This window comes from Ochotona curzoniae, unplaced genomic scaffold (assembly GCF_017591425.1).
Source record: "Ochotona curzoniae isolate NIBS_2020 unplaced genomic scaffold, NIBS_Ocur_1.0 scaffold_3208, whole genome shotgun sequence".
Taxonomy (NCBI): domain Eukaryota; kingdom Metazoa; phylum Chordata; class Mammalia; order Lagomorpha; family Ochotonidae; genus Ochotona; species Ochotona curzoniae.
In genome coordinates this window covers 5,665,369-5,693,275 of record NW_024467106.1, presented here as the reverse complement: position 1 = coordinate 5,693,275, position 27,907 = coordinate 5,665,369, and the positions used below count along the sequence as shown (strand labels likewise).

The following is a 27,907-nucleotide window of genomic DNA, read 5'->3' as shown; positions in this document are numbered from 1 at the left end:
GCTTCAAGCTGTGCGTGCAAAACCCACGGCCATTGGCTGTGCGGTTCCACATCGTAAGTCAAAGGCAGCTCATGAGCATCTTTGGAATAAATTCTGGCCTACATACTCAGGTTCTCCGAAGACCCAGGAACGATGTTTGAAGATAGGAGCACGGTGGCTCACTGCGTGTGCAACTGTCTCTACTTTTGTTGTTGTTGTTCCTGGTGACCCAACAGTAGAGTCCAGAAGCACGCCCCTGCGCTACAGTTACTATTACTTCTCCATTCTCACTGGTGCTTTCTAACGCTCTTGTCCCCCATTCATTGGGATTCAGGCCAGGGACATGTTAAGTGGTTGAGTGACGGTCGTTATTTCTTAGACCTTTACCTTAACTCCAAGTTTTAGATTTGGAGCTTGACACATTTGTTTCTGGAGAAGGATAGGCAGACAGTTAATACAGATGCATCTCCAACTCCCCAGTCTTTGGAAGGAAAACCCTATATCTTTATGGCCCCAGCTGAGGAAGGGAGCAGTAGGGTGGAGACAGCACCAGCCCAACCAACACAGCAGCAAGATCTGTGCTTCGCAGCTGCCGCCAGCCCTGTTGGTGTGGCCCCATCTGTTGGGTTCTGTCTCGTCCCCCACAGCCAGAAGGGGGAGAAGGAAGGTGCGTGGCGGCAGCTTCACGTTGCTTTCCTTTGCAAGATGTGTGAGATGAGGTGGATGACGGATCGGCCGTCGGCAGCGGCTTATGCTCCTAGGCAAGGGGGATGCTCTTTTGTCTTTAGCTGCTTCATTTCCTACGTTTGTTTATTTCTTATTTTCTTTCTTAAGATTAAGTTTTTACTTGTTTGAGAGATAGAGAAAGGGGGAAACTGAGAGAAAATTCCTGACTGTTGATTTACTGTTCAAATGCCAGCAGTGGCCAGGACTGGACCAAGCTGCAGCTGGGCCCTGGGAGCTCAGCCAGGGCTCCTGTGGAGATGGCAGAAGCTGATCGCTTGTGCCATCGCCATTGCCTGCCAGGGTCTTAGTTGGCAGGAGTTGGAGCCAGGTGCAATGCTCAGGCACTCTGACACAGGATGCGGACATCTTAGCAGGTGTCTTTTCTTTCTTTCTTTCTTTCTTTTTTTTTTTTTATTGGAAAGGCAGATATACAGAGAGGAGAGACAGAGGGGAAGATCTTCTGTCCGATGATTCATTCCCCAAGTGAGCACAACGGCCGATGCTATGCCGATCCGAAGCCAGGAGACTCTTCCGGGTCTCCCACGTGGGTGCAGAGTCCCAAAGCCTTGGGCCATCCTTGACTGCTTTCCCAGGCTACAGGCGGGGAGCTGGCTGGGAAGCGGGGCTGCCGGGATAGAACCGGTGCTCATATGGGATCCAGGGCTTGCAAGGCTAGGACCTTAAGCACTTGCGCCACCGCGCCAGGCCCAGCAGGTGTCTTTTCTGACAGCGCCTGACCCCATGCCTGGGGATGGGCCTGCCTGGTCGGGCCTAGTCCCTGGGTTCTCCCACGGTGGTCTCTTGTAGAGAAGTCCCAGTTCTGTCCCAACCTGAGTCACAGCTCCACGACCTCGTTGGTGGAGAGGTCTCCTCGCCGGGATTTTTACCACTCAGGCCGTCAGCAGTTAGCATCAACCAGAGTGTTGATCCATTTCCTTAACCGTCCCCACAGATATCTTTGCCTTAGTGAGATACGACCAACAAAATGACAATTACAGGTAAGTAACGAATGGCATCATTGTTGTGGCCTGATACTTGTGTTTGTCAATTCAGCATGAGTTTTGTGAGGTTCTTAATATGCATAGTTCCTGATCAATCCAAAACGAATGCCCTCACCTTGCAGAACTGTCTTCAAGATGCTCAATAGTGGCCACTGCTATTATCCCCTCTCCTCCCAACCCACCAGTGCCTGACCTTGTCCAGGGCTGGTGGACTGGACCACCAGGGATTTGGGGAGACTTGTCCTCTGGCCTAGAAGAGGATTTGGCCAAGCTGGAAAGGAGAGCCAAGTATGGCGTGAAGGAATGTCTAACACATCACATGGGTGGCCAGGCATGTTGATGGGCTAGATACCAGTGGCCTTTGAAGAAGAACCAACTGATTCTGGAATGTTCTCTACCTACCCAGGCTGAAAATTTTTTCAGAAGAAAGCGTCCCACTCTTTGGCCCACCCTTGCCATCCCCACCGGTGTTTACAGATCACCAGGAATTCAGGGACTTTTTGCTGGTGAAATGTAAGTTTCCATTTCACAATGTTTTCGCTGCTTGTTCTAAGTAAGAATGCATATCTTCAGACTCCCCACCACCACCACCACCACTCCCAGGAAGCTGGACAAGGACAGATCCTTTCTGAAGCACCCTGGTTCTTTCCTTACATGTTGAGTTTTCAGGGAGTGTTGTATAGGTCTCCACCAGCTGCCCAGCTGCCCTGAAGTTTATCTGCGCTCACCTACTCACAGTAAGTGTCGTGGGGTCTTCAAGTGGCCTCCTGTCCTGTGCTTGATGCAGCTGTCCCCAAGACCCTGTGCATTTCTTTAGGCCATCCTCAACTGCTTCCCCAGGCTACAAGCAAGGGAGCTAGATGGCAAGCAGGGCCACCGGTATTAAAACTGGCACTCATGGGATCCCGGTGTGTTCTAGGTGAGGATTTTAGCCACTAGGCTATCGTGCCAGGCCCGACCCTATGTATTTCTGTCTTTCCGAGTTTTGTCAGAGGATGGGGTGTGGATGGGGGAAGAGTGGCTAAGCACCCATCCTTAGGGACAGGGAGCATTCTTGGGGAATGTGTGAGAGACAGACAGAATATGAATATGACAAGTAGACCCCAACTGCCCTGGGCATCCCTGACTGTTGAGCAAATGTTGTAGCTCACCTCATGGTACCCAAATCCCCATGCCCTGGAATACACGCGCTCTGCCACGCCCCTCCCCCACACCATTGCTCGTGGACATTGCTGGGCCAGGCCCAGGGGTGGCTGTCTCATGGATGTTAGATTCAAGTCCCTACGGTCTGCTCACTGCAACCTCTTCGTGTATGCCGCTTTGCCAGCCCCTGGGCCCTCTGGGAAGAGACCATTCTAGCCTCTGCCAGACCCACCCTGGGCCCTCAGCTGCTTTGCTGGCTGCCTCCCATCTTTCTCCTCTGAGTCTGCCTTGGTTCCCTAGCCCCAAGGTAGCACTGACTGAGCCCAGAGTTCTACACAGTCACCCACGAACAGGGGCTCTCCAGCCTCTGGTCATATCTTACTGCAAGACCGACCAAATTCAGTCCCCTAGGCCAGGAAAAGGGCACACACACACACACACACACACACACGTTGTCCCTCCGTTATTTCCTTGTGTCCCAGTGGATCCTGCCAAGCCTTGCACACGAACCCCACAGCAGCACAAAGCAGGTCTGCAGGTGGCGACCCTCACAACTGACAATCAAAGCAATGAATATCACTTAATCCCTTGGCAGTCTTAGCCAAGCCACTGGATGGATCCTTTTGCTTTCCTCTGTGCTTCCAAACCTTTCTCTGGACTGCGGGGACATAAAGGGCACCTTAGCAGGTTCTCCCTTTGAGCCCAAGCAGAGCCACCCAGAATTATCATTTCCAACACCTTAACCCACACCAGGGTCTGTAGGTAACAGCATGCAACTCCTAAGGGGCAGCAGATCCTACTGACCACTTGGAAAGGGAGATGATTTTGTCTCGTCCCTCCCTGTGTCCATGTGCCTTCTATCAAGTGCCAGAACTAAGGTCCCTAGAGAGGCAGAAAGGAAAGTGAGTGGGCAAGGCAGACCACGTGGGATCAGGAAGTGTGTCAGGAGCTGTGATCCATGGGATAGCATGCGCTTGGCACCAGCCAGGCGCTGCCTTTCAGGAGTGTGAGCCGCACATTGCCACACAGCCTGAGTCTTCAGGAAAAGTCGGAAATCTGGAGTTCTGTGTAAAACTACCTACGTCTTAAAACCATGGGGTCCATGTGGGTCAAGTTCCAGGCAGCAAACGGGGAGAGAAGGGAGCTCAACAGGGGCTGGGGGCACCCTTGGGAGAGAGCCTGCAGCAAATGGGGCCTTCACCAGGGACTAGAGGAGCGCCCAGCTGCACAGAACACCCAGCCTAGGCACCCTGGGGTGCTGGGGTGAAAGGAAATGCAGGGCTCAGGTGATCTGACACTGAAGACTGAGGCAGATCGTGTACGCCCAGGAGCTAGAGGGAGTGGAGAGGTCAGTGAGGGCATCTGGCCATGGTGGGGCCATGGGGACCAGGGGACTTAGTGAGTGGTCAGCGGGCCTGGGAGCCATGGCAGCAGAAAGTTCTTTGAGCTCCAAAGTAGATTTAGTAGGAAGCAGGAAGCAGCCAGGCAGACAACTCAGAGATAACAGGAAAGGGAATGTCATTCAAAACCTTGACCTTCCTCTTCAGTCAGCTCAAACAAATCTTTTTTAATTGGTTTTTCTAAGGTACTAAGAAGAAAAAAAAAAATCCCACAGAATAAAAATAGCTTTGTCTGTGTGTGTGCCTGTCTTTCTGTGTGCCTCCCTCTGCCTTTCAAGCAAATTAAACAAAACTGAAAAGACAGTAATAGACACACACAGGAGTCTTGCCATTCACACGCCCAGCTTGTCCCGGCACACAGACCCTACCCAAGAAACACCTGCCCTCACAGAGTTGCATCTCTGACTATGAACTCTGACCTTCCTCTGGGCCTCCGAGTGAGATTTGTAGGTATCATCTGCTCAGTTCAGTGTGCATAATTCCATGTTCTTTCTATGCAGTATTTCATTTAAACTACAACAACCCTATAGGAAATATAGCGATACCCCCCTGTATATGGTAGAAAAACTAAAGAACCCAAGACACCAAACAACTCACTTAAGGATACACAGCCAACAGCTGCACCTTGGCCCTGGGCTCCCAGACTCTTGTGCATGTGGGACTGTCCATTCCATTTTGTTGACTCCTAATGCCGAGAGTCCACTAAGACCTCAGTTTTCTCCCACCAGAAGCTTCCATTAGGCTAAGAACCCCAGTCCTGTGCTGATGTAGTTATTATCCCAACAAAATGGACCAAATGCCTTTTGTGCAGATCAACACATTCTGAAAGTGCACCCGAGCCTGTCTTGTTGGTCTATAGGCTTCTTGAAGACCAAACCAGTGGCTTTCCCACCCATCTGACCCGCTTATCTCCCCACCTCCCAACCCATGAAGCCAAATCAGCAGGATGCACAAATTCCTTTGCAGAATATTCAAGCTTTATTTCACAATAGAAAGGTTGTACCAATGGCAGCACCAATATCAGGAAAGTTAATGGTGTTCCTCGATGGCTAACAATGTTTGTAACTTCCCTTCAACTTGCCCTGTTTAGTAATCAATGGTGAAAAAGCCACTTTGGAAACCCCCACCTTTGCCCAGAAGCGCCGGCGTACTCTGGATATGCTGATCCGATCCTTATATCAGGATCTGATGCCAGATCTGCACAAGGTAACTTTGGGGCCTTCCAAAGTTCTTTCCTTCCCACGGGGGTCTGAGTTGAGACCCCACATGCTAGTGATAGGCTCTCCTCTTCGAGAAGCCCAGGAGCAGCCCTGGAGTGTCCTTGTGTGGGACTGTGGTTTTCACGAAGTCAGGGCCTGTGGGGATCTGGGTGTGGGGGATGGGGTGGCCCAGTATTGGTCAGCATCCCCTGGAGCGTCTGGCCCCAGCAGGGCCAGGTGATGCTGCTCTGGGCCGTGAAGGTGACAAGCAGGTAAAACTGAGGAGGTCGGGGAATGAGCCGGGCAACTCTGACATCTTCCAGAGATCTGCGGGATTCATAACTCATTTCTGCTTTTCAGAACATGCTTAACAGACGGTCCTTCAGTGATGTGTTACCCGAATCGCCCAAGTCGGCCCGGAAGAAAGAGGAGGCGCGCCAGGCTGAATTCGTCAGAATCGGGCAGGTGGGTCTTACCGGACCCCACCAGATGGCCCTGGTGCAGCCATCTGCCATCTGCCTCCTGCTGTGTAGGCACTTGTGAGAGAATAGCACCCTGCATTAGCGGGTTGCCATGGCCTAGATGTAGATGGTCCCAAGCCTGGGTTCCCTCTTGCCCAGGGAGCAGGGATCCTTTGCCTGCATCCTGGGAACATCTTGTCCAGGGAGCCGATTAGGGAGCTGTGGTTTTGTCCCTATTCCTGGCTCAATGGCAGTCTCTTTCACAAAAAAGCCTGAATTTTTATCCAGTAACATCCTGTAAGACAGTTCCTGCCACCCCCACCCCACATGGACAGCCCCCAAGCCACACCCTAATTGCAGGCACTGGAGGAATTTGTCCTCCCTTTGCCTCAGGCCTACGTGAGCGGTTTTCTCAGCTCCAGGAGGTGGCAAGGCTGCCTGTCCTGGCCCCACGTCACAGCCTAGCTGCCAGCTGTAAGCAGGTAGTTAGAGGCAAAGTCCACTCTGCTCACACAGGTGCATGGCTACAGGGCTCCCCCATCTAAAACACATGGACGATTTGGAGCCATCCAGGTTAGAGAAAGACCTGGGCATCGATTTTTCTCGATGTTGCTGGTTCAGGACTCACAAGGCCCTGATCCAGCAGCTCACCAAAACGGTACAACATGTTTGGGGCTCCTTGGGCTGTGGTTTCACTACCTGCTATTCAATGACAAGTCAGTGGGAGAAGCCAGTCCTTCAGTCTGAAACCGCTCCTGATTTATAAATTTTGCTTCCACATCCCACTGCTCCCTTACTGCTAATGACAAACTTTTTAAAAGGCATCTCTGTTCTGAAGGCCCTGAAGCTGAAGTCCACAGTAAGAGGAGACGCCCCATCCAGCTTGGCAGCTTCAGGGATCTGTAAAAGAGAGGTGAGTTGGTGAAGCCTTCCCGTGGGCCTGTGAGTGTCCTTGCTGCTCAGCAAGGCTCCTGGGGGAAAAGTCTGGACGGAAGAAGGAGGAGCTCACCTAATGCAGCATCTGGGGCCCAAAGGAGACTCCATGTTCCCATGGCATGCACGTCTGAGGCCTACAGGAACAGAGCAGAGCTGCTGGGCCGGGCATGGGCAGCCAGGCAAGGTTCTGGTGGCACCTACCCTGCGGTGTGTGCATTCACACCCCCTGAACCCACGCATGCTCCGAGCCAGGAGTGTGGCTGCGGTCAGGTCTGTGTCTCGCTCCAGCTGGAATGAGGCGCCCGGGCTGCTGACCTGTGCTGGAGGCAGAGGTTAACACCATTGCATGGCTGTCGTCCCCCAGAGCTGAGGATGTGGGAAGGGTCTGGAGGGTGCATCCTGACAGGTCCCCAGGTAATACTGACATACCCCAGCTGCCAATCCACTACTGCTGAATCTGCCACTCACCCAGCCACTGGGAAGAGAGGATTAGGGGTACTAGGCAGTAATCAAGATTATAACAGCAAAAAATAAATTATGATATGAACTTACTAGGCACATGATCTTGTATTGCCAAACAATACCTTCAGTACTCATGGATGCGTACTTTCAGAAAAATGTAAAGATCACCTAAAGAGGATAGATGGGCAGGCATGCTTTACTAGAGAAGTGTGCGTTATAAAAGCAAGAGAAATGAGTATGTGTGTCTTGGTGGTAGAAGCAGAGATGACTGGAGCCTTCATGTTTTAAGATGTAGCTTCAGGGAAATGGCGAGCTTGAAAGAACTGCAACCAAATTAAGCCTGGCAGCAAAGCATGCCTTCCAAAGGTGTCTGTCTGCTTGGTCGTGCACATAAGTAGCAATTAGCAGTGTTACTAAACATATTACAAACAGAAAATTCTAGTAGGATTTTTTAAAAGATTTATTCTACTTACTTATTCTACTAAGATTTAGTCTATTGGAAAATCAGACATACAGAGAGGAGGAGAGACAGAGAGGAAGATTTTCCATCTGTTGATTCACTCCCCAAGCGGCCACGATGGCTGGAGCTGAACCAATCCAAAGCCAGGAGCCCAGAACCTCTTCTGGGTCTCCCACAGGGGTGCAGAGTCCCAAGGCTTGGGCTGTCCTCGACTGCCTTCCCAGACCACAAGCAGGGAGCTGGATGGGAAGTGAAGCAGCCAGGACTAGAACCAGCACCTATTTGAGATGTCTGTGCTATAGGCAGAGGATTAGCCTATTGAGCCAGTGTGTCAGCTCCTCCCGTAAAATTTAATGATGGTCTGAATAAGAAGTTCCTAGGGCCAGATTAAAAACTGAAACATGTCGAATCATGACTTGCTTGCCAGTAACTGCTAAAGAGCAGCTATTACCTTTGGGGTTGCTGATACCTGCCCCGAGGCAGTGGCCACCCCTGGAGAAAGATTGTTCCCAGGACCTCATGGGCTAGGCACGGGGCTCCTTCAGCCCCTTGTCACACAGGAGAGTGCTGTCCGGCAGCCTGTGGGGAGTCTGACGCTCAGGCAGGAAGCCCACGTGTCCCGGCCTGAGCCTTGCACATGGTAGAAGGGGTCTAGGGCTATCAGGTCCAGACCAGAGCCTCTGCAAGCCAGATCTCAGTCTGTCACTGCCCCTTGGTCCCTGGTCCCAGTCAGTAGCACCTCAGACCTCACACAGTCACCAGCCCCAGGGAGAATCCCTGAAGTCTACAGGCAGGCCACATCCCAGCTCTGCAAAATGTGCAGACGGCGCTGTGGGCACAATTCCTGGCATTTCGCAGACGCCTCCATGCCTCGTCCAGGGCCCCGTCTACAGGAGTGTCCCAGTGTTCCCTGGCCTGGAAGAGCCAGTTGCCTGTCTTGGGATCTCCAAGTGCACTGGAGTCTGTCTTCCAGGTGTGACATTCATACGGCTTCGCTTTCGCCTGTCCTCGTCTGAGCCACAAGCTCAGGACTGCCGGAAATCTCAGGGAAATGCAGTTGCAGGCAACGATCAGCAGGACACAGCCGCTCTGCTGTTTATAAGATGTTTCCATGCTGTAGGTAACCTTTCCAGAACAGGACAGTTCCTGTCTTAGCAGCTAGAACATCCTTTTGGTGGCTCATGGGTTTCCTGACAGGGAAGCATGCTATGATTTGCTTTACTTTTTTTTCCCTTCAATTTGAAAGACAGAGTTACGGTGGGGGTCAGGGAGAAGGGATGCAAGAAAACTAAAAAGAGATCTTCCATTTGCTGGCTTCTTCCCCACATAACCACAATAGCCAGAGCTGAACCAGTCCAAAGTCAGGAGCCAGGAGCTTCTTCTGGGGCTCCCACGTGCATGCAGGGGCTCAAGCACTTGGGCTGTCTTCAGCTACTTTCCCAGTAGTATTAGCAGGGGAAAGGACTGGAAGTAGAGCATCTGGGACACAAACTGGTGCCCGTACGGGATGCCTTACCTACTGTGCCACAGTGCCATGCTGTTCTAAGGTAGCAGTGATGCCCGTACATCCTTTATCCTCAGCCCTAATGAGACTCTCATCCCAGAAGACTTTGAGACTGAGTATGAAACACACCCTCTCTAGGTGCTGACAGACACACCTCCTGGGCATCCTCAGGGCTTCTCTGCAGTCCCAGGTGGGACTTACCAGGCCCTTGTGTCTGAGAGTAAAAGTAAAGACGGAAGACTTCAACTTGTCCCCAAGAATCTCTGAAAAGGTCCCTTGTCCTTTGAGGCCAAGCCATTGATTTGAAGGGGAGTTAATGGTTATGTTAAAAACATCCACAAGGGGGTTAGTACCATAGTATAGTAGGCAAAGCTTCCACCTATGTCACTGGCATCCCATAAGAGCTCTGGCTCAGTCGTGGCTGCTTCACTTTTGATCCAGCTCCCTGCTAATGGCCTGAGAAAGCAGTGGAGGATGACTCAGGTCCTTGGATCCCTGCACCTATGTGGGAGACCTGGAAGAAGCTCCTGGCTGGAAGAAGCTCCAGCATTTGTGGCTATTGGGAAGTGAACCAGTAGATGGAAGATTCTCTCTCTCTCTCCTCTCTCTTTCTCTCTACCTTTCAAATAAAAGTAAAATAGTTTTTAGTTTAAAAAGAAAGAAAATGTTCACTCGGCCTGCTGGTGTGACCGAGGCCTCCGGAAGCTGTCTCTGCGCTTTCCACATACCCACGTGTAGCTCGGAGCCGTACGTGGGAGTTCCAGCTCTCACACCCCGAAGGAAAATGAAACTGAGACCCAAGGAGTGAACCTGCTGCTTGTGGAGGAGCAGGCATAGTTACCTCGGCAGCATCCACCGTTTTCTAAGAGTTCTTGGCTTCATGTGGGTCGATAAGCATTTTGGGGGGTTAAGACGATACCAACCCTTTGCACTGTGTGTGGTTTAATAATTTCGCAGAATCAGCAACACAGGAATCTGACTTTTTCATAGCATCACGTGGCACTTCCTTCTATAATGAACGAATGCACATCCTCTCAAGAAAGAGGCAGCACATTCGGCCCCACCTCCAAACACTGAAGCCTTAGAAAGCCTTGCCAGGGCTTCAGCTGCCCTGCCCAAAAGAATGTAACTGCAGCGCAGAGACGCAGGACATGGCGTCCGAAACTCCCTCTTTTCTACCTGCCTATGGAAAGGAGACTTTGCATTCTTCAGGAAGGTAACAGAGCCCAGCCCCCTGCGGAGCTCCAGGGTGTGGCCAACTTGCCTTCCCACTGCGCATCTGTGTTGCTGGTTCAGGCGTGGGCTGGCCAGGCCACCGTGTGTTTCCTCCAATGCACTTACTTTCTCATGTTGTGTCGCCTCACAGCCCTGGGAGCCCCAGTGTTTCTGCAGTAATTTCCCCCATGAAGCCGTGTGCGCAGACCCCTGGGGCCAGGCCCTGCTGGTTTCCACGGATGCCGGTGTCTTGCTAGTGGATGGTTAGTGAGTAGCTGTTCCTACAACTGTCTTTATTTGTGTAATTTGGAGTCATTCCGAGAGGGCGACTACGAATCAACTCCCATCACACCATCAGGGGGAGGTTTGCCAAGTGCCATGGCCTGCCCAAATCAACCCTTTGTCTTTAATGCAAGCAGAAGACATATGTTCTTAGCCAATCATGCAGGCTCATTGCTGCCCCAGATCTGATGAGGTGACAGCTGGCTATCAAATGCCCCCAAAGCATTCTCCCTTGCTGAGCAATAACTTATTCCATGGTTACCTGAAATCCACAAGGACACGTGGTTTGGAACCACTGTCTTCAGTGACCATGTGATCTCTCTCGAGGTAAAATACTTCATGTCTAAAAACAAACAATGTGATTCATTTCTGATGAATGAACAAAGAGACCTTGATTGAGTCAAGCCCCTCTAACACCAACCCATAGATCAGTGTGCCCCCAGAGGTGCTCAGCTCCCTGCTGCACAGACCAGCCACCGTGTGCAGAACCTGCCCGTGGCCAAGACACAGTGGGTAGTAAGCGCAGTTTGGGTCGAGGGTATAGATTGAAGGATGGACCCACAGGACTCTTGGCATCAGGGCAGGCTCCCAGTTGGTGACAGAGGAGCTCAACCCAGCACCAGGTCATCTGCAGCTCCTGAGGAAGCCCGAGTCCCAGACGGGGGTGCCAAAGGGTCCCCACAGCCCTTGCAGATACCCAGGCTCTGGCCACCATAGCAACATTTCAAGGGACTGCTAAAGCCACCATCATGGGACTGACACAGTGTCCTTGAAACTGCAGCCTCTTCCCACCCTTTAGCACAACCCGCACCCAGACTGACCCTGACTCAGCACCTGCCAGGCTGGGTGCCAGGGGTGGGGAGGTCAGGGAGTCTGGCCACACTCCCTGGGGATGTCTGTCTGATCCTGGTTCATCTTACTTTTGATACCTGTCCTAATGCCAATGCCTAATGCCCTTAGCCAAATTGTGTCTATAACTCAAGAAAAAGCAGATAGCTTAAAAATTCATCAAGCAAGAATCGAAAATGAGTGTTGAAGTGTAGAAATGGCAAAAGCAATTGGAAACTCTGTGACCTTGAAGAATGCTTGACTCCAAGGCCTGGATTTCTCTCAGATGGAGGTGATTTTTTTAAAGGATGTTATCATGGAGGGACTGCCCACGTGAAGTGTCCCAAGCATATCAGCACACAGTTGTCACCTACTAAGCGATAGCTGTGACCTTCCCTCTGTCCCCATGACCTTGCCACACTTTGAGAAAAGCCTTAGATTTTGTTGTTGTTGTTTGCCAAAAGTACAACCAAAAACATTTTGCTTTGAAAAAGAAGCAAACCCTAAAGGTTTGGTCTAGTCTCTTAGTTCTATAGATGCAAAAGCCAAGGCCAAAAGAAGCGTCGGGACTTACTTGATACCACGGAGTGTCTGAAACTGGAACCCAAGGGGATTCCGAGCCCAGGGCTCGTTTCCACTCACCAGCTACGTTCTGTAACAATCTATTTAAGTTCTTATCAGTGTTTTATACAGATTTCCAAAAATGAAGTCCTAATCAAATCAGGATGAAATAGAAACAAACGCTTCCCTGTTGGTCTTCACTAAGAAGATGAATCCTTGAGGCTTTCTTCGTGCCTTGGAAGCACTTAGAAGCCACGGTTCTTAAAAAGTTAAATATTAAAAAAAAAAGAAGCAGCGGCAGCCACGATTCTGTGTTCTCTTCGTCCTGTGAGTTGTTCCCAGGAATGGGCTTCTTTCAGACCCTTTCAGGCTGAGCTCCACTCTGTCCCGTTTAACCACTGTTTCATTTCATTAGACTAAGCCCTTATGAGTCCACACCTTTCAAGTCCATTATGCAAAACCAAGGTCCTTTGCACTCCAAGTGGAGCCCAACCCGCTTTGGAAGAACAAAAATGCCAATTCCTAATGCCATCCCCGTGTGCTTTTGTTTTCCATGAGGCGATGACAAGAAGGAAAAAAAAACAGGATTGACGAAACAGTCATGGAATCCACCCAGCAGTCAGTCCTGCATCTTCTGCCTTCCTGTGCTGTGTGCACACCCAGGAAGGAACCCTGGGGGATGGCTGCTTAGCTTAATCCAGTGTCCCTGTGTCCGGTGTGCAGTTCCTATCATTGAGTGTACAACTGCTGCTGCTGCCATGGTTGCCCCTTCAGCCCATGGGAGGCAAGGCGGCTCTCATGCCCTGACAATGACCCAGCACACAGCTGGCTTTGTCCTTGCCTGGGGTTAGCCTCCACTTGCTCCGGGCTGTGGCCTCAGAAAAGTTACTGGCAGCTCAGTCTTGTTAAATGGAAATGTTACCAGTTTTGCCTCCTGGGGGCACTGGGAAATGCCACAGGCACGCTAAGCACCAGGCCCTGGAAGGTTGTCTGCCTTTCTCCCGCAATGGGATGATCACGGTAACTCAGCCGGAAGTGGTGGGTGGCTGACGGGCGTTGGGGCCATCCTCCCATGTTTGGAACAATGGAGGCTGCCCTGGCAACAGTGCAGTGAGAATCAGTACTTTCTTGTGAAGGCCTGAGGTAGAGGAGGAAGGAGAATGGTTGATGAGTGAATGACTCATCATCAGTTTCACTCACATTTGCCCCAGGAATTAAAAGGAAATCAGAGACAAGCCGTGTGGAGCAAAAGATCCATCCCCCACCAACAGGGAGCAGACAGCAAGGCCTCACTTTCCCCCTGCCTGTCCTGGGCACCGTCCAGGGTGGACTGCCCTCCAAGCACACTTACATTGCTATAACAGCTGATGTGCTCAGAGACCCTTGCACCTGAATAGGGCTTAGGTAAATAAGCCCAAGCCCCGGGCACAGCCACTGAGAGCTGAGGGCAGCCACAGAACGAAGGTGCCACCTCTCCTGCACCAAGCTCACCCCAGCCCTGGCTACCCTTTGCACCTGCCATGCCCCGCGTCTGCATCCAGAGAAAAAAAACTGCCTCACAGATCAGCCTACATCATACCTGTAGCCCCCCGGTGTCACAGGGCCCTTTGAGAGCAAAGCAACCGCTGATAATTTGAAATTCCCATGAGTCACCTTCAAAGAAGGTCCTGTGTGCACCTGTGATGCCTTTAATCAGCCATATAATTGAAAATTTCCCCCCTGGAATTAATTTCTTCTTGCTGTTTGGGCAGTACAATTAATATTTCCCTTTTATTTTTGCCTTTAAAATAAAGAGAATTTCTTATTCAGAGTAATACTATGAACCTGGAGGCGAACTACTGTAGGTGCAGATCACAGCAGGTTAGAACAGAGTATTTAAGTACAAATGAAAGTGTTGTTTTACTGTCTCGAGATACACGAAAAATGATCTAAAATAGAAGATCATTTCACATAGTACCTAAAAATGGGAAAATACCATAATACTTTACGAGAGACTTGAGATCACTGCTCTCCCACTTCCACCCTCTTTTTCATTCTTATCTTTTTACTTGTTCAGTCTTTTGGGACCATCACATTGAAACTGGGACTGAGAGATTCAACTGCTTTGTCTTTAATGAAAGTGAGAATACAATTTTTTTACTCCTGTTGCTGTATCTCCAGACTGAGTTCTGGATGCATCTAGAGGGGAATACAAGGGAATTTCAATTTGGGGTTGTTGTTTTGTTTTGCTTTTTAATTAAAAAACAAAAACAAAAACAAAAACAACCTTAAGCCCATTCTCTCCAAATATCTTAAGTCCCCTCGTGTTGGTGCTTGTCCCTGAGCCGAGAGAAGGGTGATGTTTGAGCTTTCTGTGGAGACCCAGGCCCAGCTCCTCGCTGTGCGGGAGGGCGGGCTCCTCCAGCCCCGGATGGGGCGGTGTGGGCAGGGCCGCCACCCCCGCGTAACCAGCTTTCCTCTTCCAGACGACCTCCCGCCAGTGCCCGTGTTCGACAGGTCGCTGCCCGTGAAGCAGGTGCACGTGCTGGAGACGCTGGACCTCCTGGTGCTCAGAGCAGACAAAGGTGGCATCCCCTTCCGGGTGGGTGCTCTGAGAGACCAAAAAGGGCCCACCCTCTGCAGCCGATGTGCTGGGGGACTCCGGGGTCAACTGCTTCTCCTGGGGCACCCCCACACTCAGCCAGGGGCGGCAGGGAGGTGCATCCGCAATTGCAGAGAGCCAGAAAGCAATATAGGGTGCTTCCTACATCCTAGCCCTTCCCAGGTTCCTCCAGGTCTTCTGATGCGTCCAACCTAACTCCTTCCTTCCCCTGTCACCAGGAAAGGATGCCCGCCTCTTTGTCTTCCGGCTAAGTGCCTTGCAGAAGGGCCTCGACGCCAAACAGGCCGGGAAGGGCAGGTCCGACTGCCGGGAGAACAAGCTGGAAAAGACAAAAGGTGACTGGGATCCTCGTGTTCAGGGGTTTCTGTTGAGCTGAGGTTTTCCTGTGGCCAAGCTTTGCAGAAGATAACAACGAGTAGGAATTTGACCGCGCCGGTTTGGTCCTGACTCGGAAACGTCACGAGGTAGTGACACCTGTTACCTTAGGAAACTTGAAAACATAGAGAAGCTGGCTGCGGCTTGAGAGAAGCTCCAGGCCCGTGCAGAACAGGTTTTCCTGTAGGTGCATTCAGCTTGTTAGCAAACTGGCAAGAGGAGATGTCTTGCAGACAGGTCCAAACCCTGCTCATGTGACCTGTCAGGGAACAGGAAGACAAGACCACACCCTGCACGCTACAGTTGCTGTAACCCATTTTTATTTTAAGTCACCTTTCCCCCTGATGTCAGAAAGTGGAGTTTTCCCAGGTTATCACCAAAGCATCAAGGCCCCGACGCTTCTAAACTCCCCGGCTACACATTGAGCGACACTTCCCTTCTCTTCCCAGGCTGCCACTTGTATGCAATTAACACTCACCATAGCCGGGAGCTGAGGATTGTGGTCGCCATTCGGAATAAACTGCTCCTGATCACCAGGAAACACAAGAAGCCGAGCGGGGGCCCCGGCCTCTCCTCGCTGTCCCCAGTGTCTGAGTCACCAGTTGAAGAATTCCAGTACATCAGGGTAGGTTGTTTTGCACTGCAGAGCACTTCTCTCCTGGCCACTCCGGCCTAAGGTACAGTTAGACATACCTGTTCCATAACCAGTGAGGGACCCCTCACCTGTGGGACACTCACCAGAAAAATTCATTCCTGGGCAGGCACTCAGTCAAGCAGCCGAGACTCCCCGCATTCTGTATTAACACTCAGCTCCAGTTCCAGCTCTGGGCTCCAGGTTCCTGCTAAGGCAGATCCTGGCAGACAGCAGGTCATGGCTCCAAGGAGTTGAGTCCCTGCCACTCAGGTGGGAGACCTGGATGGAGTTAGGCATCCCCTCTCCTGGAGATTGTTCTCTAGCTGAAGGATAACACAGAGCAGAAGCTAGACCTGTGACTGTTGGCAGGGATAAATCCTGAGCAGAGGCGGAGGATAAGGCAGAGGGAAGTGAGGGGGCAGAGGTCTGTTTCCCAGGAAAACCTGCCCTGAACAGACACCACAGGGCAGAGTGGGAGCAAATGCGGAGAATGCCTGGGGCTAGGTGCCAGTCCGTGGCCCTTGGGGCTGTTGAAGATGCTGGAACAGGCAGGTGGTGGGTACAGAGGAAAGGGCAGGAGGCAGCTCAGAGAAGGCGGGACCCAAGGGGCCCTAACGAAGACTTTGGCTTTGATTTCTACTAGCTCCTGGGTGGAGCAGAGCCTGCAGCCCAAGAGTAGAAATCAAGTGGGCCTCTGAAGCAGGATTCAGGCCCGGGGAGCCAGAAGGGTCAGAGAAGCATGGGGAGGGGGAAGCTGTGCCACTAGCCCGAGGCACCAGGACTTGCTGGGGGCACAGCCTCGTAACCCATCATGCAATGTCCCCAAACCCCCCACCCAGGCAAACTGAGACGCTGTTTCTGGCAAAGTCCCCTGGATTACACCTGTGCTGGTCTGCTACTGCTGCACATAATGGAGTTGGGGCAGCATGGCGGATCCGGCAAGTTCAAGTCTTGCCCCAGTTGGATACTGGCCCTTGTAAGGCCATCCGTGACCATCTGCAGACAGCACGCACACACCCATATGTCATGGAAGCTCTTTTCCCATTGTTCTCCCACAACAGGCTGCAATGACTACAGGCAAAGTACATGGAGCAAGCATTCTGGGACTAAAAACCAAACGTGCAGGGCAGGGCACTGTCAAGAAGAGAGGGCTGTGTAGGCTCAGGGCTGTGGAGGTGCAGAGTCCCAGTGGGACGCAGGGCATGCTGAGACAAGAGACCGGGAGTAGGTGGGGCTGTGCCTGTCACTGCTCACAGGGCCTTCAACCTAATGATTTGTCTAGTCCTCATCATTCCCCAAGGCCCCACCTCCAAGCACAGTCATCTCAATGACGGGTCACCGGAGGCCCTAGCCACCGGGCGGGGGGCAGCCTCGGCTGCCCGAGGAGGCTAGCAGCAAGAGCTGACATGAAGGCGGCTGTTTGCGCCCAGGAAATCTGCCTGTCGGACTCACCCGTGGTGATGACCCTGGTGGACGGGCCGACGGAAGAGAGTGACAACCTCATCTGCGTGGCTTACCGACACCAGTTCGATGTGGTGAACGAGAGCACGGGGGAGGCCTTCCGGCTGCACCACGTGGAGGCCAACAGGGTAAGGCAGCCGCTGGAGGGACAGCCTGGGGAGTGGGCGAGGGACGGGGCTAGGTGCCTTCATGGGGTTTCTTTCCATCACCTCCCACTCAGCATGCCCGTATTATGGGTGCACTCTGCAGCCTGAACCACACTGGGTTGGCATTTTAGCAGGGATAAATGGCTTCCCCTAACTCGACACTGCTGTCCCATTGCCCCACATAGCCCTTCCAGATCTTGCCCTAACATGCCAGCCTCCTGAACAAAAGCAAAGCACAGAGTCAGAGAGCTGAATGCCAGTAGCTAAGGAAGCCAAAGGACGTGCTAGGCAGAGCACCTGGGAGGCCTTCGGAGAGTCAATCTGAGGCTCACAGCTTAGGGATCAATGACTCGGGGTAGGGGACAGGTGGACTCCTTTCTGACCACTTAGAGCCCCACTGGGGTGGGGAGGGAAGAGTGGGCAGGCGGACGGAAGCACACATGTCTGCACCCTGAGCTGTATGGAAAGCACAGGTTCCAGGTTTAGCAGCAAAACTACTCTGATGCTAACTAGTATGGGAGGGGGTCTGAATTCTGAGCTCAGCAGAAGCTGCTGAACACCCACTACCCTGAGGCCAGGGTACCCTGCTGTCGCTGGAGGCTGGAGATGACAGCAGGTTGTTTACCACTGAGAGACAAGGCGCAGACCTGGCAATGCTGAATCGTGGGGTTCACACTGGGCAGTGTACACTAGCATCCCACCTTAGATACAAAAGGTAGAATGAGGGACTCAGTCTCCCCCTGGGAGAACACAACCCGCAGATCCTCACCGGGCTTCCAAACACATAGGCTCCCCATCCATTCTGTTCAGCAAGCCAGAGACCATGGAATTCTTTCCAGTTAGGCTTAGCAGCTTGTCTTAGTAAGTGCTCATTAATACTGCTAATCATTAAGAACACGTAATATCTAATTAGAGCAAGATTTTCAGAGGCAGAAAAAAAAAATCTTGATTGATTGATTTGAAAGGCAGACTGACAGATTTCCCGTCCACTACTAACCCCCAGCCCTACCACCTACCCCCAGACCGTAACAGCCAGGTCTGGGCCTGGATGAAGCCAGGAGCCAGGAGCTTCATCTGGTCTTCACATGAGTGGCAGAGGCCCAAAGACTTGGGTCATCCTCTGCTGCTTTCCCAGGTCCATTAGCAGGGAGCTGGCTGGGAAGCTGTGTAACTGGAATTTGAACTAGCCCTCCAATATGAAAAACAGCAAAACCAGAAATACAGAAGCCTACATCTATCTATCTAGTAAGAAGGTCTTGGTTTGATGGCCGTAGAGTACGCTGTCATTTCTCTTTTCCACGGTGCTGGAATCCCAACTCAGCTCTCTGAGGAGCCATCTAGGAGCTTGGACGCTGCTCCTGCAGAGACCTCACTGGTCTTGAATGGACTTGCTCACATCAGAATCCCTGGCTACATCCTCATCACCTTGAACCCTGCCTGTGATCACCTGGGGAGCTGTGAGAAGGAGCTCCCAGCCCTCCCCATCCCGCCACTCCAGATCCAAGCAGAGTCTGGGGAGGACTCAAGCAGGATGGGGAGGACTCAGAAACCACTGTCTTCTAAGACTAAGGTAGATTCAGCTGCACACATCTATCCTGAAAGGCCGCCTGAACCCAGGTTGAGGCACTGCCACTCCCCTCCCTGCAGCCACCGACCACCACCTGGGCTTCTCTTTGGGCCTGGGGCCACCCCAGCCTGCTGGCCTTATGGGGGAGGAAGTGCCTGGCTCATCCTCGAAAAGGTCTCACCCATTTTGGCTCCTCAAGCCGAAAACCACAGAGCAATGATGGCCTAGCAGGTGCTCATTCACTCTTTCCAGAAAACTTTCTCGTGGGGAAAGTACCCAAGCTTATTTCAGAGACAGCGTTTGACGTGTTTGAGTTTAAAACAGATCATGTCTTTGAGAATTCTGCAGTTGCATTATCATTTATCAGGGTAGAGAAATGTCATCTTTTCAACAATTTCATTTATGTTGTAGCTCTTATTTAGTTACATTTAAAATCCTGATCGTTCCTTAGAAGGCTTGAGGATATTTTTTTTTTCCTCATGTCTCATGAAAAGCCTAGGAAAAACTGAGTTACAGACAATTCCTTTGATAACTTGCTTTGATGTGTTCCTCATTTTTCCTGATATCTACGAGGAACAATTCTAGAATTTTCTGCCTTCAGTATGCTTTTTGGAAAACAAAGATACAGAGCGTTTCTCTAAGAGAAAAAAAGAAACTGTTTTGGAGGAAGAAAGGAAAAGCAAAAGCCCCCTCCCCAGATCCAGGCTCCAAGAGCACTGCGCACTCACGCCTTGTGTGGTCAGCAGCCGTGGTCCCTCTCCTTGGTCAGGAGCTCCCTTGTCCGATGGGCAGGAGGACCCTGGAGATAGGCAAGGCAACGTGCCATGTGCCTGCTAACACCCACAGAACACAGCCAGCTTATGAAAACAGAGAAAAATTTGATACTATCCAAGTTGCTTCTGTAAAAAAGAGCTGCAAGATAGAAGAATCATCTGAAATGGGAGACCAGATACAAGTGGGATTCCCATATCAGAGGCTGTAGGGGTACTGGGCAGAGGTGAGCATTAGTGGGGGCCTTCCGTGGGAAGGAGGCTGTCCTGGCTGGGCTAAGGGCTAGAAATGCAGGTGGGGCAGCAAAGGGAGCAGGAGACCCTCAGAGGGCTAGCACTGGGGAATAAAAGCAGCCAGCAACAAGGATATGGGCACCAGAGCCCCCTCCTCAAATGCAGAAACTGAGGCCTGGATGGATGCAGAAGCAGAGGACCCGCAGGACAGGTCCTCCTCTCCCCAGAAGTGAGCACGGGAAAGGCCAGCCCTGCAGGCTTGCTGGAGCCACTGGGAGGCTCAGAGGCAACGTGAGGCCTCTCTGAGGGGACAGGAATAGAAAGGTAGGAAGAGGACCCGAGCCCCGGGTTGGATCTGGGCTGCGGCCCCCACCAGCCAGGAAGCCTCTCTGAGCCTCCCTTTGCCATCTGTGAAGTGGGAATAATGCCAGACACTTTTTAGGGTTGACCCAAGAATGAAATTACAAGCCCATGTGAAAATGCTCTGTTACCGGGAACATGTGCCGTACACCTGATATATTTGCACAGAGAGAACAGCAGAGCTGGAAATAGAGTTGCTCAGATGAGTGAAGAGGCAGTAAGAAAGGACTGCCGTATATTGCATCCGTGGCCTCTGGGTGGCGCCACTGGATGCTGGGGGCTGGGTGGGGGAGGTGGTACAGATGGCCTGGCAGCCAGCAGCTCGCAGCCTGAGCCCGTGTTTTCCTAGTGTCCATGTCCTGCCTGCCCACCACCATTGCCCGTTATCATTGCAGGTTAATTTTGTTGCAGCTATTGATGTGTACGAAGATGGAGAGGCTGGCCTGCTCCTGTGTCACAACTGTAAGTCAAGGCCCTGCGGCGTCTTCGCTTGCTCATGAGGACTGTCTCGTCTCTGGGCAGTGTAAAGGGACTTACCCTCAGATTTGCCTGCACGTGTAATTGCAGCTCAAAACTGCACACACACATGCACACCCTTGGCTCTCCCCCCGTGTGCCTCCACCCCAACCTCTCGGTGACATGGCATCAAAGCCAGGGGATGACACTAGCACCAGAATGTGGCAGTGTTGACACCGACTGCCAGTAAGGAAACCCCCTACTCTGTGCTGCGTGCTTTGCCAGTATGTGATGGTTATTGTCTTGTTTAATTTGCATGATGGACACCCCCGAACTGGCCCTGTTCCTATTGCCAGCTTAGAGAGAACACAGGAAAAGCCTAAGAGGTGAGCTGCCTTTCTCGGGGTCAGGCAGCTGCAAAGCAGAGGCCCAGGGTTCGCTTCTAGGGTCCCTGGACTCCCTCAATCCCCAGGCTAGGAACCAGACGAGTTTTGTTTTGTTTTGTTTTGTTTCTTAAAGATTTATGTTTTATTGAAAGGCAGATTTACAAGAGGAGAAAGATCTTCCATCCTCTGGTTCACTTCCCAAATGGCCACAATGGCCGGAGCTGAGACCATCTGAAGCCAGGAGCTTCCTCCACGTCTCCCACACAAGTACAGGGAGAATTGTAGGAAGAAGATTAGTCAATTGAGCTATCATGCTAGCCCCTAAAAGTATTTTTTTTTAAGACTAAAAAAAAAATTGGACATTTTTCCTGGGTGGAAGAGGTCATGCAGTCTAAAGCCTCAGATCTGTTTGTCAGCCTATGACTTTATCAATATTGGGACAGTGGTGCTAGTTCTATCACATGGATAAGATACTTTGACTCATTAATCTCTGCCTAGTAGATAGGAAAGCAATCTTTTGGATCAACATCATTTTCAAAATGCCAGACTGAGGGGGAGTAAGTTAGGAGAAGGCAGTTACAAAGTGCACCAAGTTACAGAGTGTAAGGAAAGCTCCTTAAGGGGAAGTTACTCTTAGAGGATGTTTAATCACAGGCCTGCTTACACCTTCTTCCAAACAGTGAACCAAGAAGAAGGAGTGGTCTCTTTACTTTCTTTAGAAGAAAACAAACAAAAAATCAATGAAAAACATATGGGACCGAATGCTTTTCAACCCAGCTGAGGAGGTCTCTGCTATGCCAAGGTGGCTCAAGCAGCACCCCCACCATGGCCTACCGGAACCCACCCAGGGAGGCCCATTGCCCCACGCCAGGTTTCCGGTCCCACTCCAGTCACGGACCATCACATCAAAACGTCCTGTCCTACATCTTTTCACCTGGGGTGAGGGACTGATTTTTATTATTTAAGTAAAATATAACTTTTGAGTAAAAATAACTTTTAGAAATTCAAAGTCCTAAAGAGGAGAAATCTTCATCATAGCTCTGCTAAAGACAAAAAGAGTTTGTGATAGAGACCTTACGATGTGTCCCTTGAGAAAAACAGATTCACATCATAAACCCCGGAGGGTCTAAATAATGCAGGCAGTTGGTGACCTTCTTATTTTCTCATCATTAGCCTCTATTTTAAAATACCAAGGTCAAAGAGCCTGAAGCCAAAACTAAGACAGAAACATAAGGGGGAAATAAAATAAACGAACAAAACTTTAAAATAATTATTAAAAAAAAAATTTGTTTAGATCCTGAGGTCAGTGTAAAGTACTTGAAAAAAGAAAGGAATTGACAGTAACGTTAGTACTCCATTGTCATCAACCTTCAGTGCGAATTATTGAGTTAAGTACAAGGGGGGAAATGCTTGTGTTTGCCAATGGGGTCTCAGAGACATTCACACAAGCTCAACTGGGAAAGCTCCCTCATTCTCCACATGACCTTATTTAGCCCCAGCACTGCCTGGCACGGCAGGAGGCCACCTGCCCTTCTGGTAGTGGGGCTTCACCAGGGTGAGACTTCAGAGCCCAGCTATTGCCCTCCACAGGACCTGCCTACAGAGGCGCTTGTCTTGAAGTCAGAGTTAGTGTCACTCACTGTCGTTCTGCACCAGCTGGCTGGTCAGTGCCGGGCTACTTCGTGTCCAGCCCTCAGCCCAGCCCTCTCACGTGCAGCCACCGCGGAGAGATGACTTCATTCTGCCACCACAGAACACCTGCTTCTGGGTAATTTAGGAAGAACAGGAATTTACTTCTCATGGTCCTAAAAACCATCACCCAATGGTACATCCCTACATGACAGACGGCAGACAGGACGAATGGGTGCAGACTGTGTCCACACAAAGCAAAATGGAGCAGACCCTCTTCTGCAGGCTTTCCTGCAGCAGCAGTGACCCAGCAGCGACAATGTCCTCTCAGCCTGAACCCCTCTCAGGAGGCCCTGCCTTCTAACCCCCAACACGTGAGTTTGAGGGGACACAGCCAGAGCACAGCAGGGGACTGTGGGGGCCTGGTGAGCCAGAGGCGGTATTGGGGTTGCTGTGAGTTGAGGCCTTGGGGAGAGGAACGCACGGGCTGCAGGCAGACAGGCTGCACAGCTAAGCCCTCCTCCATAGATCTACCTGTTCAGTCTGATTCACCGCAGCCTTTCCTCATGGGGCTGGAGAGAGAGAAGTGTAAGGAACCAGGCCTCGGGAGACAGACTGCTGCCCTCTGCTCCCTCCCCCCGGGATGGGAAACAAGAGGCTGCAATCAGCCAGCATCAGCCAGAGCACATGCCTGCCTGGGGATTCAGCGGTAACATGCATACCAGCACTTAACCTCAGGAAAGGTTATCAGGTTGATGTATTAGGAGTGGCATGGTGGCATAGCAGGTAGACACTGGGATGCCAGCAGCCATCTGGGGAGTGAGCCAGCAGATGGAAGATCGAGCTCTCTCTCTCTCTCTCCCACCCTCCCAACTCCACCCTGTAAATCTCTCAAATGAATAAATAAATTGGTGTTTGTAGAAGGATGGGGGCAGATATAGAAGGAGGAGAGAGAGAGAGATCTTCCATCTGCTGATTCACTCCCCGGTGGCTACAGTGGCCATGGCTGGGCCAGGACAAAGCCAGGAACCTCAAATTCCATCGAGGTCTCCCTCGTGGGTGGCAGGGGTCCAAGCACTTGAGTCAGCCTCTGCTGTTTTCTTAGGCACTCTAACAGAGAAGTGGATCGAAAGCAAAGCAGTTGGGACTTGAACTGGCACTCCTCTAGCGTGCTGGCATGGCAGTTACCACTCAGAGGTAAACAGCTAGACAGTGAACAAAACAAACAAGGGAACTACCTGGGGCACTAAGTGGGTAGTGCTAAGGGGAGAGGGATGAGGGCTGGGCAGGTGCAGGGAGTGCCAGTCACCATGAGGGGCATTGGAGAGCCAGGAGAAGACTGGAAGTTAGACTGGAAGATACCCAGGAGAGTCAGAAAGCTCATGGAAAACTACTGAAATCACACCCTGGGTCTGCTCAGACCATAATTCAGTAAGGCCAGAAACCAGCAACAGGAACAAGAGCATAATCATGAATGCTTAATTAAACATCGTGCTACTGGATGATCAATGGATCATTGAAGAAATTAGAAAGGAAATCAAAAACTTGAAATAAATGAAAATGAAACACGACATATCAAAAACTATGGATTCAGCAAAAGCAGCCCTAAGAGGGAAGTTTATAGCCTTAAATGCTTACATTTTTTTTAAGATTTATTTTATTTTTATTGGAAAGGCAGATATACAGAGAGGAGGATCTTTCGTCCGATGACTCACTCCCCAGGCAGCCACAATGGCTGGTGCTGAGCCAGTCCGAAGCCAGGAGCCTCTTCCGGGTCTCCTACGCTGGTGCAGAGTCCCAAAGCTTTGGGCCGTCCTCCACTGCTTTCCCAGGCCACAGGCAGGAAGTTGGATGGGAAGCAGGGCTGCAGGGATTAGAACTGGCACCCATATGGGATCCCGGGCGTGCAAGGCGAGGACCTTTAACCACTGTGCCATCGCTCCGGTCCCAAATGCTTATATTTTAAAGAGAAATAAATATCTGAGATTAAATGTCTAACAATGAGTCTTGAAGACAGAAAAACCAGAACAAACTAAACCCCAAAGAGCAGGAAGCGAGAAGTAATAAGCATCAGAGCAGAAAGAAGTGAAACTCAAACCCCAAAAAATATCTACAACAAAACAAAAAGTTGATTTTTGGGGACGATAAGCAAACTAGACAGACCTCTAGCCAGACTAACAAAGAAAAACTCCAATAAATAAAATCGGAGATGAAAAAGGAGATGCTTACAGTGTATACCACTGACATACAAAGGATCATAAGAAATTGCTATGAAGAAATGTACAGTAATAAACTGGACAACCAGGCCCGGCATGACGGCGTAGTGGTTAAAGTCCTCACCTTGCATGTGCTAGGATTCCATATGGTCACCAGTTCTAGTCCTAGTGGCCCTGTTTCCCATCTAGCTCCCTGCTTGTGGCCTGGAAAAGCAGTAGAGGACAGCCCAAAGCCGTGGGACCCTGCACCCACGTGGGAGACCCCAAAGAGGCTCCAAGCTCCTGACTTCAGATTGGCTTAGCTCCAGCCATTGCGGTCACTTGGGGAGTGAATCATCGGACAGAGGATCTTCCTCTCTGTCTCTCCTCCTCTCTGTATATCTGCCTTTGCAATAAAAATAAATAAATCTTTTTTAAAAATCTTTTTAAAAAAATAAATAAATAAACTGGAAAACCGAGAAGAAATGGATAAATTCCTGGATTCCTATAATCAACCAAGACTAACTCCAGACGATCCATGACGGACGATGAGACTGAAGCAGTAATCCAAAGCCTCCGGTCAAGGAAAAGTCCAGAACCTGATGGCTCTACTGCTGAAGTCTACAAAGCAAAGAGGAAGTATACAAACAGGAAGAGAAAGTTCAGTATTCTCCAAACTACTCCAGGATGCTGAGCAGGAACGGGACTCTGCCAGAGCCTTTCAGTGAGGCCGGCATTATCTGGATACCAAAACCAAAGCCACAACGTGAAAACTACACACCTGTATCCCTCGGGAACATAGATGCAAACATTCTCAACAGGATCCCGGCGAGTCGAATCCAAAAGGATCGTCCATCCGTGATCAAGTGAGATTTATCCCAGGAACACACGGGTGATTCAACATTTGCAAGTCAATACACATCATAAACTACCTCTAGAGAATGAAGTACCAAAGATAAATAAATAATAAAACCATCTCAATAGTTGAAAGCACTTGAAGATATTCAACACCCCTTCATGATATTTTTTTAAATTATAGTTTTAATGATCTGTGATTATTTTAAAAAGAACTCATGGAAAATGAGACTAGCAGGATGAGTTTATGGGAGTATAAAAGCAACACTGAAGTCCACATTTAGTTTCTTCCTAACATACAGATCCTCTCTGTATCATGGGAAATCAAATGTTTTCTGCCAAAGTAAATCCATACTTTTGATTCCATTCTCTCACGGAGCTTTTTGCAGAGCCATCATATCTACAGCACGAGTATTCCAGAGTATTCCAAGCAGACACAACAGCAGGTGCCAAAGAGCTTGAGGAGGGAACATTGTGGCTCAGCACAGATGACCTCAAGCCAAGCCGATCAGTGCAGCTACAATAGAGGGTTCCCTGGGGAGGAGAACCGGCACGGACAGCTAGGCCTGGGGAGGGCCTGCTAGGCAGGGGACCTTAGTGAGCACCTGGAAGAGTCTGAGAAAAGGGGCGGCAAGACCTGGCCGAGGGTGAGAAGGGCTGTTCTGGCTGCTGTGTGAAGAGTTAGCTGTGTGGAGGCCAGAGCCGAGAGCACAGTTCATGACCTGGTGAGAGGTGACAGTGGCTCGGGGCCACAGCGTGGCAGGAGAGGTGCAGAGAGGGGTCAGAGCTGAGGATTTTGTGTGGGGTGGGGAGAGAGAAACAAATAATCTCCAAATGCCCATAATTGCCCAAGGCCGAAGCCAGAAACTCAGTCGAGGAACCTATGTGAATGGCAGGAACCCAAGGATGGGAACACTTGCCACTGCTTGCAAGCGTCTGCGTTAGTAGGAAATTGGAGACAGGACACAGAATTGACACTCCAACCCAAACACTCACATGTGGGATGCGGGTGGTTTAACTGCTAGGCTGAACTGCCCCCAGAAATCTATTTTGAATATAAGAACGTGACCAAGCACCTGTTCCCCAGCACTCATCCACCACCTGCTGCAGCGTCAAAGCAGCAAGCACCTGCCTGCCACGGCCGTCTGTGCAGCTGTTTGTGCAGCTTGCCTGCTTACACTTCTGTCTTAAGTTTAAAGAAAGGGGGAAGAACCAGGATAATTTGCTGACAACACAGATCTGGCACGTGAGAGAAAGAGGGGCAGAATAAGCGTGCAGCCTGGGACAAGAGCAACTGAAAGGATGCTGGAGGAGCGCAGGCCTGGGCACAAATCAGGGGCCCAGCCTGGGTGCTGCGGAGATGCCAGCTCTGAAAAGACTCACTCGCATCACCCACAGGGGACGACAGAAGCCAAGCACAGCAGGCTGAGGAGTGGACAGACAGCAGAGTGTGGCGTCCCCTAGAGACAGGTGTTTAAGAAGGAGGTGCTATCCGCTTCACCCAAGGACTCCACCAGCCCAGGTGAAACAGATGGGAGCTGGAGCCTTGAACTTGGCCAGGTGAGGTCATGAGGAAACCTCCATGGGAGCAGGTGTCTCTAAGCAGCAGTGGGAGTTGACTGCAGGGGTCACAAAGGGACTGGCGCTGAGACGGCCATCTAGGAGAACAGAGAAGAAAGAGCAGGGGGTGCAGGGAGGGGTGCATTACTGGAGTGAGGAAGACTCAGGTGATCCAGGCGCACCGCAGTCACAGGCCAGCAGCAGCTGCAGGTGCAAGGTCAGCTCACAGCATCCTCTTGGATCCCTGGTGCACTCCTCAGGCCAGATCTTCAGCCGAATATGAAGATACTCAAGTGTTTTCCTTAATAAGCTGTTTTAAAGCAGTGAGGTAGCAGTTTTACCAGGCACAGTGCTCACAGCCAAGGAGTCCCCAAACCCAAAGAAGGCAGGGCGTTCCAGAAAAGTCCACCGAGTGGGAAGGATGCTAAAAGCAGGCAGCAGACCCTCCCGAGATGTGCCCCCAGCCAACTCCAGCACCTGGCCTCCTCCCTGCAGCCAAGCTGGGACACACCTGGACCCT

General features: G+C 51.0%; 1 protein-coding gene across 1 annotated transcript in view; it reads left to right on the top strand.

The window, feature by feature from the left end:
• The window catches only part of GARNL3 (GTPase activating Rap/RanGAP domain like 3), a 138,890-nt gene that overhangs the window by 102,435 nt on the left and 8,548 nt on the right, over nucleotides 1-27,907 (top strand). The window contains exons 14-24 of the mRNA XM_041004369.1: nucleotides 1,658-1,703; nucleotides 2,113-2,219; nucleotides 5,340-5,455; nucleotides 5,809-5,913; nucleotides 6,748-6,822; nucleotides 10,638-10,749; nucleotides 14,623-14,721; nucleotides 14,978-15,094; nucleotides 15,584-15,759; nucleotides 17,199-17,357; nucleotides 20,702-20,768. Of these exons, the coding sequence (XP_040860303.1) occupies nucleotides 1,658-1,703; nucleotides 2,113-2,219; nucleotides 5,340-5,455; nucleotides 5,809-5,913; nucleotides 6,748-6,822; nucleotides 10,638-10,749; nucleotides 14,623-14,721; nucleotides 14,978-15,094; nucleotides 15,584-15,759; nucleotides 17,199-17,357; nucleotides 20,702-20,768 (1,179 nt within the window). The remainder of the gene's footprint in view (nucleotides 1-1,657; nucleotides 1,704-2,112; nucleotides 2,220-5,339; nucleotides 5,456-5,808; nucleotides 5,914-6,747; nucleotides 6,823-10,637; nucleotides 10,750-14,622; nucleotides 14,722-14,977; nucleotides 15,095-15,583; nucleotides 15,760-17,198; nucleotides 17,358-20,701; nucleotides 20,769-27,907) is intronic.